At 38.5% G+C, this 10,839-nt stretch overlaps 1 protein-coding gene across 1 annotated transcript; it reads right to left on the bottom strand.

The window, feature by feature from the left end:
- Positions 1-577: 577 nt before the first annotated feature.
- Positions 578-4,238, bottom strand: LOC103430123 (tryptophan synthase beta chain 1-like). Its single transcript, XM_029088932.2, has 5 exons — positions 3,704-4,238; positions 2,728-3,084; positions 1,760-2,202; positions 1,580-1,674; positions 578-1,097 (listed from the first exon to the last, which is right to left on the bottom strand). Exons 1-5 carry the CDS (start codon positions 4,055-4,057, stop codon positions 922-924), a joined length of 1,425 nt encoding a protein of 474 aa, XP_028944765.2. The 5' UTR covers positions 4,058-4,238; the 3' UTR covers positions 578-921.
- Positions 4,239-10,839: the final 6,601 nt, after the last annotated feature.

Genomic DNA, 10,839 nt, shown 5'->3' with positions numbered 1-10,839 from the left:
TTTCAGGTAAATAAACATGTCATTATAGTCCGCAAATGAAAATACGTAAATTGTCTACTTCAATGTGTTAGAAAAGGGCAAAGATGCTGGTAACTTCAGTTATTTTCAGGAATGTCTCTACAGGAATCATAGAGCAAAACAGACGAACCCTAAATTATATTGGGAAATGGAAATGGTTCAAATGAAGAAGGTTTGAGGTCCTAGACTGAAATCAGTGTGTTTTTTCAGTACATCGATTACACTAGGGGAGAAGAAGTTCGACTAAGCCACACAATGGACAATTTAATTTGGTATCGAATTCACCATCCACAAGATTCGAACCTAACACCCTTCACTTACAAATAAAGAAGAATACCATCGGACCGTAGCAGAGTGACAATTAGAATCAGTTAGTAATCACGAGAGTCGTCAAACTATTTATAAGCTTACATAAAGACCCTTAACTTCTGATGTTGGACAATAGCTATATTACCACATGCTCCCACACATGGCGACACATCAAGGGACTGTTTTTGCGAAGGAAAAGACAAACAATAACAATTTATCTAGGGTTTTGTAATAGCAAATCCATCAGAAATATTCAGATCACAATAGAACTGTATTTTCTCATTGAAATATTCAAGTTACATTATACAGCAAAACCAAAGAAACTTGGAACATCACAAAAAACTGGTTTAAGTCCTTTGAGAAATTTGTAACAGCAGGCTTCCCTTCAAAGGAAACACCGAAAGCGGCTGGTCTTCCTTTGGTTGCCGGAAGCCTATTTGGCATGCGCCAACCAAAAAACATACTGCTTTTCTAAGCTTTCTCTATAACTGTGGCTAAATAAACACGTTAAGGAAATAATAGAACTTTTATTTCCCATGGTCCTTTTACTTTTACGAAGACGGTTCTTTGGTTTGCTCATTCAAGGCAGCAGCATTAAAGCTTCAAGTGCTTGATGGCGGTTTGAACATCCTTATCCCCTCTGCCACTGCAGTTAAGCACGACTTTGGCCCCGTCGGGGAGAGTAGGGCACAACTTCTCCAAGTACGCCAGCGCATGAGATGTCTCCAGAGCTGGAATTATCCCCTCCAGTCTTGATAATCGTTTAAAGGCTGCATGGACGAAGAAAAAAAATTATTCTGCACAAAGGGGAAAAGAAATCCATTTGAACCAAGACAATCGAAAAAGCCCGAGACTTCCTTCTACTAGAAATATAGTTAAAATATGAAGAATAAGGGATAATGAGTGAATGGTAGAAGCATTATAGGATTATGTCATGGTGTAACCAAGGACTATGCGTTAAGCTTTAAACGGAAGGCAAAGATAAGTATGGTCAAAGGACTTATGACCACAAGCATCACAAGGACACTGCTACTGTGAAACAATGGCAAACATCAAAGCTTATTTGAGGTCTCCACTTCTTTGCAGTGTCAATACATTAAACTTGGAATGGCAACGAAGGATGAAACACATCAATGCTTGATATGTAAAACATATATTCATCTATAAATAACAACATGCATAACAGGAATACTTCCCCACACTGAACAGCCAATTAAGAACAGTCAAATGATGACATAAATCCAAGGTATACCTTCTAAGGCTTCTTCATCACTAATGCTATAGTATTCAGCACGTCCCATGTCTTTCAGAAAACTGTGCTCTGGACCAACTCCAGGGTAATCCAGGCTAAATGCCACACAAAAACCATACGATTAATAAATTACAAGTCGTACAAAAATTGATAGACAAAAAATCCAATTAATTGTCATACCCTGCACTTATAGAATGAGGCTCAATAATCTGTCCATCATCATCCTGTAACAGGTAACTCATAGCTCCATGCAAGACCCCGACTTCCCCTTTGGTCAAAGTTGCAGCATGCTTCCCACTGTCCAATCCAAAGCCTGCAGCCTCCACCCCAATCAGCCGGACATCTTTGTCGTCAACAAACTCATGGAAGAGTCCCATGGCATTTGAACCTCCACCAACACAAGCTACCAACACATCTGGTTTCCCTCCCCACTTTTCCAGCGCTTGTTTTCTTGTTTCTCTACCAATCACCTTGTGGAAATCCCGAACCATCATAGGGTATGGATGTGGACCAGCAACAGAGCCCAAAATATAGTGAGTTGTCTCTACATTAGTCACCCAGTCCCTTATCGCTTCTGAAGTAGCATCCTTCAATGTCGCTGTCCCAGAATGGACTGGTCTAACCTGTATTTCAAAACAGGAAAAGAAATTGCAGTTCAAAGGATTAATAACACAAATACATCTGGCTTATGTAAAGATTTACAGTTTAAACCTTTTCGCAAAATGTTCAGATTCTCAAGAAAACGAATAAACAAATTTCAAAGAACCAGTCATCAGTGTTAAATTCAGTTATTTGTGTTATAAAATGAATATACATTTTTCTGTATACAAAGAAGATGCAATTTGTATGATGTTCATGTTCTGATCAGCAACCCTATCTTGCTAAATCATGCCAGACAAGATATTATGTGTGATAAATTTCATAACTTGTAAATATGAGAGCTTTAAGGTAAAATATATATTAACTACAAACACTACATATTAATAGTATGGAACATTCCACTGAAAGATCGAGAAACATATGCACAATCTGTTGACTGTCGGTCCATTCCAGTTTTGTAGAACATTCAATGTTCGGCTTATAAATGTAGGCTAAATTAAATAATTGAAATTGCATTGCTTAAAAGAAGTTGCAGAATCATGACAAACCTCAGCCCCCAGAAGCCGCATTCTGAAAACATTGAGGGATTGCCTTTCCATATCTTGGGCACCCATGTAGATGATACACTGCAATCCAAACCGAGCACAAACTGTGGCAGTGGCAACACCGTGTTGTCCCGCTCCAGTCTCAGCAATAATACGTTTCTTGCCCAATTTCTTGGCAAGCAATGCCTGGGCAACGGCATTGTTGATCTTATGAGCCCCAGTATGGTTAAGATCTTCCCTCTTCAGGTAAACCTGAGGCCCTTCGCCATTAGGGCGTTTGTAGTGCTCAGTCAGCCGCTCCGCAAAGTAGAGTGGAGTCTCCCTGCCAACATAGTCCTTCAAAATTCCATTCAATTCATTCTGCAATATCACACATTCTTCGTCAGTAAAAATACTGTATAATTCCCAAAGCATAAATATATCTTCATCCCAATTTTAATACAATATATCGGATTGAACAAAAAAATGTGAAACATTAGAAAATCATCAATCACAACAATCTTTGTTAATTAGTCCTAAATTGTTCCTACAGACGCCACACGACAACAAAAATCGCAGACATTTGAATAAAACAAACCGTAAACAGAATAACAACTGCTACAAATTGAAATTCTCTAACAAATTGGATGCAACATTGCAATGAGAATTTCCAAATCCCAAAAGTTGAACAGAGCCAGGAACTCCACAATCGAGTTTCTCCATCCACAATGCCTTTCCGGTTCGATTCATTCTCGAAAAACATTGCGGAAACTTGATTCAAATAGCTCTATTTCATTCATTCCTCTCACAATTTTTTCTCTCGAAAACATTTCCAATGCGAACAAGCGCTTAAATTTACTTCTACAACTATAACTTACAGAATCGAATTTCGGACTAATTCATACATAATTCTCAAAAAAAAAAAAATAATAATAATAATCACATTCCCTTAAAAAACAGAAAAGAAAAACAGGAACGGAAGAAGCAAACTTGACAGGACCTGAAAGCCTTCGTCATTAGCGAGAGCGTGAAACGCGGCCTCGAGCTCGGTGAGCGCGTGCATTAAGGTCTCGGGGACGTATTTCCCGCCATACTTTCCGAACCGGCCGAACGAATCGGGGCGAGGCAGAACCGGGAAGGCGCCGTTGTCCTTCTTCTCGTCCATCTGAATAGCGGCAGAATCCCGGGTGAGAGTGCAGGAGATGGAAGTAGGGGCAGCGGTGGCGCGGGAGGTAAATTTGTGGAACTTGAAGGGTAGTTGGGTGGAGGAGGAGTAGGGTTTTGCGAGCGGCGGGGCGATTAGGCAGTGGGTTTTGCAAGTAGTGGAGGCGCTACCGGAGGCTGCTGCTGCCATTTATGAGGTTTCGGAAGTGACGCCCACACAATTGAGAGAGAGAGAAACTTGGTTTTTTTTTAATATTGGGAGTACAGTTTTGAGAGAGACGTCCGAGTCTGTTAGTACGATTGTTATAACCGCTCGGACAAAGGTAAAAACGAATCTGCAGATTCTCTGCCGAAATTTCTGCAAGGATATCAAAAATTTTGCAAAAATGCTCTGTTTACTATTTATTTGTATTAGGCGTGTAATATTCATACTATTTTTTACTCCACACAAAATCTTTTAATTTTATTCGTCAAATTAAATGAATTGAAGAAAATCAAAAGACAAAATCAATAAAAGGTGTATGAGAAGTAAAATGAGTGTGTAGATATCACACTCCCTTGTACTATTATTTGTACTCTCCCTATTAAAGACGAGACTTACACATGTTGATGTTGATGGGTTCTACTTTTATTGGAATGATAGTAAAAATTATGATACAAATAGCTAAGACAGTAAATGTAGCACTTCGATGAAATTGAATGAATTCCAAAAAATTCACCTCTTTTTTCATATATTTTTTTTCTTCTGAGTTTTCAAATATTTTAGTGAAAATATCAAACACGTCCAAGATATTTCAAACATTGAGTATATCGTTAGATAGAGGTTTTTAGCATTTAATTCCCCCAACCCCAAATGATAAAGATGCTAAGATTTACTAAAACGTGTGTCATTTACATTGGATGTGTTATGTATTCACATCGCTAGACCAAACAAAATAAAATTTACATTCACCTTGGGTAACACCCGCCACATGAAATTTGAACTTGAAAACAAGCATTAGACAATTAATATCATAATTTTTACGTTTGTTATTTTGAAAATTTTCAGTAAAAAAGTAATAGTTTTTGGTAGTTGTGGTGCTGAATGTTGTAGTCATATTTAAAATATAAATGTGATTGTGTAAATCCTAGTGTATCTAGGGATATCTTTGAATATTCCCTTTAGTAGTTAATATCTTATTAGAGTTGTAATCCTAAAAATGTAGTGATCTAAAATATCCTACTACTATAAATAAAGGCACAAAGCGGTGATACAACACACACACCTCACAATTAAATCTCTCTCTTATCTCTCTTATCTCTCTTATTTCCGCCAACCTCCCCCTTTCTATTCCCCTAGAATAATTCAGTTAAATAGGCATACAACACGTTATCAGCACGTTCTTACCCGAAGCTAAGGAACCGAATGATCATAGGAGGAGACTCTCTTCTACAAAATTCACAAGCTTTTATTTGTTTTCTGCCAATCAGGTACACTTAAAATAAAGAAAGATATTTTAAACGTCTATGAAGCATGAAAACATTCCCTATGATGCATGAACTCCCTATATTTCATATAAATAAATTAGAAGCAATTTAGGGTTTTTCAAACCCTAGAAAAGTCAAAAAAAAAAAAAAATATATATATATATATATATATCAAAATTGGGAACCGTGCGGCATGGTCGCCGCACCACCTTGACACCTCCACTGCTTGCCTGAAGCCCAGTCGTGTGGAGCATATCATGAAACGGTGTCGTTTTGACACCTTTGACCACACGACAACAGCCATTTGGGCTTTGCTGTACTAACCCAGACACGCCAGGCCTTCGGCTTGGTAGGCTTACAACGGCCTGAAGTCTCCTAGCCCAAACCAAGAAGTCTGCAGCCTTCTTGGCCCTTGTCTTGCGCATCCCTGGCCCAACTCTAGCAACCTTTGCTGCTATGCTTCTTCTTGTCCCATGATTTTGCATGCCCGTAGCAGTCAATAACTAGCTGGGTTTTGTCCCAGCCCTCGACCTACTAGCCAGCAGGCTTGTGTTGTTAGGCTTGACCTGTCCCAACCCAAAAACCTGAAACCTAGCTTCAGCTGGGCTTCCCCACACCCATTTGTGCCTAGTTTTTTGCCTAAAAGCCAGCAGCTTCTGGTGCTAGGCTCCCTAGACCACACGGCACAAAGGCTTGCAACCCTCCCGTGATCCAATCAGCCTACAGTCGAATTGCAGGGTCCACCCCCGTGTTATTTTTTCAACCCAATGCCAAAATTTGGCATCCCCAAGTTATAAATCATGCCTACAATATTTTTTTGGGGCACTTTGGTTTACCCTAATTAATTCTAATTTAATTATCACTTGGTTTATCACCAACTGAAGCTAATATGACCTGTTTGTCATTATTTTTCTTTCACGATCGACCTCGATTGGTCCCGATCTATTGAATTAATTAAAAATGACATGCAGTCCATTAATTTGATAGTTAATCCAAATTAGTGACCTAATGATCACTTTTGGACATTAACGATTCAATAATTTATTTTATATACTTTGAACCGTTAACATCCTTTCGTAGTCCATAAGCTGTCACATTTGAGTTCCCGAAACAACTTAAATCCACTACATTTAAATCAGCATATTGCATTTTGTGTTCTTGCAGGAACCTCTACTTTATGAACTAATCGTTCATAAAACTAAATTGAACCTGTAGTTTCATATTTAGTGCCTTTGAAACCCAAAGTTTTCATTCAAAACTTACCACATAAAACCTGTAGCTTTCATGCTTAAATTAAAACAATACATGTCTATAGAAGCCGAATGTTCTACGACGTATGTCTATGGATTACCATATGACTAACTACGTTTTGTTGTACCCTCCATTTTAGGGACATGTCGAACTTAAACAAGCTCGATTTCACTGCTCTGGAAGTCTCTGAAAGAAACTACCTGAAGTGGGTTCAAGATGTGAAGCTCCATCTTACTGCAAAGGGTATTAAAGCCACCATCGAGGCACCTACCGACGACAAACCCATCGATGAAGCTCAGAAAGCTACTGTAACGATCTTCATTCGAAGACACATCCATGATGCACTGCAGACTGAGTACCTCGCTCAGGAGAACCTACACACTTTCTGGCTTGCTCTGGCTGACCGTTTCGATCACCAGAAAGACATCTACTTGTATAAAGCAAGACACGACTGGCATCATCTATGCTTCCAAGACTTTAAGTTCGTGAATGAATACAACTCTGAAGTTTGTAGAATTTGATCACTGCTTAAGTTTTGTAAAGTGGACTTAACCGAGTCAGATTTCCTGGAGAAGACCTATTTGACCTTCCATGCCACCAATATTGTCCTGCAGCAACAATATAGGGCACATAAGTTCACCAAATTTTCAGATTTGATCTTTGTTTTACTTCTTACTAAAAAAACAAAACCAGCTTTTGATGAAGAATCATCAAGCTCGACCTACTGGCTCAAAAGCCATGACTGAAGCGCATGTGACCAATTCTAGCAACCATAAATGACGCAAAAATTGTTGTGGTCGTGGTAATGGATGGCAAGCCCTACCAAGGGCCCAAGGTCAACAGAGTCAAGGCTCATCCAAGGGAGAAAATTTGACCCAAAAGCGTCAACCCCTTGCCCTTAAGACCCCAAACTTCAAAAACAAGGGAAAAACTACCATTCAATCGTCTTTCACTAAAATGGACATGTGCTACCGTTGTGGATCAAAAGATCATTGGTCACACATATGCAGAGCTACCCATGAGGCCATTGTCAAGTATCATTCCCGTCGTGAGTCTAACTTTGCCTATGTGGAACATCCCGAAAATGCTACTACATCCATGAAGATATCAGATTTTCAGGATGCATAAACTCTGATGCGAAAATTAACTTAACACACAAATTAAACCTTCTTGTTGTCAATTGTAGTAAAGAATGTAAGTAGGGATCGTTCTAGGCTGGGGATTAGAAGGGATTGCTAAAACACTTGAAACTGACTTTAAAACGTAAAATTAAGTTTAAAACACTAAACTAGACTCAAAGAATTCAAAACAAACTCAAAGAACTCAAAACAAGCTAAAAACACTCAAATTTGCCTAAAAACACAAACTGGGCAGATTTGGACTCTAAACACACTTTTGGAAGAATTTTGGTTTCAACTTGGTTCGAAATACTTAAAAGCACAAACTAAATCAGTTTCTAACTAATATGACTCAATAAGGTAAAGGGGGTTTTGGTTTTGATGAATTTGAAAACAAAACAAGTAAATTAAAGAACTAATGAAATCTGCACGAATTTGAGTAAATTGAATGGATGGAAGGCTAGCTATGAGGTTCTTCTCCACACATGACACACTTGCAAACAAAACGATTTCCAGTTGCTTTTCAATAAACTACGAATTCTCAACGCCCCAGATTAACTGTGAATTGCACTAATTAACCCTCAGATTTTCCTAATTTCATTGAATTGGATGATTGCATACAACAACCCAAAGCATTCCCCACAAGTTCCCTACATGAATTGCATAATAGAGATACAAGCAAGAATCATTAAGTTCTATGAAAATCGTAAGCATTGACGAAACAATCGTAACTATGAATTGCATGAAACTTATGCCAAGAATTTACTTAACACGGTTGTGACGAGCAACTTTCACTACTTGTGAATATAAGTTCATAACGATTAGGTGAAACTCCCTTATATCCTAGCATCAGATTTATGCATGAAAATTAAGCGTGCACTCTCAACCAACATACACAAATCAGTTTTAATTCAAATGGATAAGTAAATTGAATTCACAACTTATGAATCACAACTGAAAGTAATCAAATCATATTGCAAGCATGAACATGGTTTCGAATTCCCCCCTAGCTAAGGGGGGTTTAGTTCCTCATACTCACAAAGCAAAGATAAACAAATTTAGACATTGAAAATAAAAGAATGAAAACACCTAAAAACGCTCCACCAATCCAACTTGAATGGCAAGCACGTCCAAGGGCCCCCATTCTTCTCTTTGTTGCGGCACAAGTGTCTAGGATGTGTATGGATATATGGAAAGGTTAGGAATGTATTTAGGATTGGTGAATGTCTCGGCCAAGGGAATGAAAATGTATTTGTGTTTGTGAAATGTGGGATTTATGGATGTATGGATGGAATGGATCTCATGGCATGGAAAATGGAAGTGTATGGAGATTTGTTTGAATGTATGGATGAAATGGAATGGAGCTCACGGCAAGGGACTTGTGTTTGTGAATGAAGCTCTTTTTTTATAGAGCAAGATTGTTCTTAGGAAGGGGAATGGTGGATGTATTTATAGGCTAAGGAGAGGACCACTTCAATTCCTTGCATGTGCAGTTTGTATAGGTGTGTGATGTCCATGTTTCCCTTTACATTTGCACACACATGACCTCCATCATTTCAGCCACAAAACAAACACATTTTCTGCCATGTTTCTCCTTTACATTTACACACATGTTCTTCATTATTTCAGCCACAAATCAACCCATTTTCTGCCCATGTGTGTGTGTTTCCTTTGCCCATGTGTGTGTGTTTTTCCTTTGCATTTGCACACACATGTTCTTCATTATTTCAGCCAACAATCCACCCATTTTCTGCCCATGCCAAGCCCTCCATGTCGTGCCTTTCTTGTTGTGTGTGTGCTGTCCATGTAGAATGTGTGTATGCCCTCCAACCTGTGTAGTTTGCATGTGTGTAGCTGTCCATGTTTCTCTTTTGCATGTGCCGTGCCTTCTCTTTCTAGTTGTGCATTTCCACTTGCTCCAAAGCCAAATGAGTGCAATCATAACCCCATTTGCTGCTGAGTGTTGATGACAAAGCAAAACACAAAAAAAGTGCCTTTACTTTCTCATTTTATTAGCCAAATCTGCTTAGCCCTTTTCTGAACCTTTCAATGTTACAATGCCCATAACTTCTTCTAGAAACATGATATTAACAATCCGTAAATTGCTCCAGAAAATAGACATCCGTAGCTTTCCAAGCATATAAGGCTTATTCTCTCATTCATTCTGAGCTGTTCGTAACATGCTTCCAAAGTCAGCTAATCTGCACAGGCAGTTTTGACGAATTTGTTACTTAATATCTCACTTGTGCTACTTTTCTTTTCTTTGCTTGATAAATCACACAAAACACAAAAACATAGTAAATAGCTCAAAAATATAAGGAACTAACTAAGAAAAGACAAGTGAATTTTATGTAAAATATATATAAATATGAGCTTATCAAACTCCTATGGACGAATAAGTTTTATTCTTCTAGACATGTTTTTTTAGGATGTTTTACACCTAGTGGCCGAACCCACTAGGAGTAGCCAGACCCCCCTAATTTTTAGGTTTATGGTTTTTAGACAATTTTTCTAAGTATTTGGAATAATTTGTTTGGTTTTGGTTTGTTTTGAATTATGGATATTATTTCTTGTGACCAATTCAATCAATTTATTTCCAGGTATGTCTAGTGGTGAAGTTAGTTGTTTGGCTGATAGTGCTACCACGCACACCATATTTCTTAAGAGACACTATTTTACTAACTTCTTACCTAAGAAAGCACCTATGACAACTCTCTCAGGCTCATCCAATCTAATTGAAGGATAGGGAAAGGCCCGTATCATGTTATCTAATGGTACTGTCTTAACCATTAAAGAGGCCCTCTATTCTCTACGTTCTGAAAGACGTTGCTGAGTTTTAGAGATATTCGAGATAATCAAGATCATATTGAAACCATTAAAGATAATGGATCTGAATTTATTTGTATCACTTCTTACGAGTATGGCCAAAAGCGTATTCCCGATAAGTTGGAACATCTCCCAAGTAGGTTGTACATAACAACCAGTCACGGCATAGAAGCCCACCATGTGGTCAACCCTATGCCTGAGTTCCAGAGCACTTTGATGCTTTGGCATAACCGTATGGGACATCCCAGACGTAACATGATGCTCTGTATCCTCAAATCATCACATAGGCATCATTTAACTTCTTACGTTG

Source organism: Malus domestica, chromosome 11 (genome assembly GCF_042453785.1).
Source record: "Malus domestica chromosome 11, GDT2T_hap1".
In the NCBI taxonomy this organism is placed as follows: domain Eukaryota; kingdom Viridiplantae; phylum Streptophyta; class Magnoliopsida; order Rosales; family Rosaceae; genus Malus; species Malus domestica.
The sequence above is the reverse complement of the archived record's forward strand: the minus strand, read 5'-3'. Positions and strand labels throughout refer to the sequence as shown.

Excerpts from the sequence above, each read along its gene's own strand:
- LOC103430123 (XM_029088932.2), bottom strand. The coding sequence starts at position 4,057 with ATGGCAGCAGCAGCCTCCGGTAGCGCCTCCACTACTTGCAAAACCCAC. Across the intron at positions 1,675-1,759 it reads CCTCATTCTATAAGTGCAGG|CCTGGATTACCCTGGAGTTG; the intron begins GTATGACAATTA and ends TGTGGCATTTAG. Across the intron at positions 1,098-1,579 it reads TGATGAAGAAGCCTTAGAAG|CCTTTAAACGATTATCAAGA; the intron begins GTATACCTTGGA and ends TCGTCCATGCAG.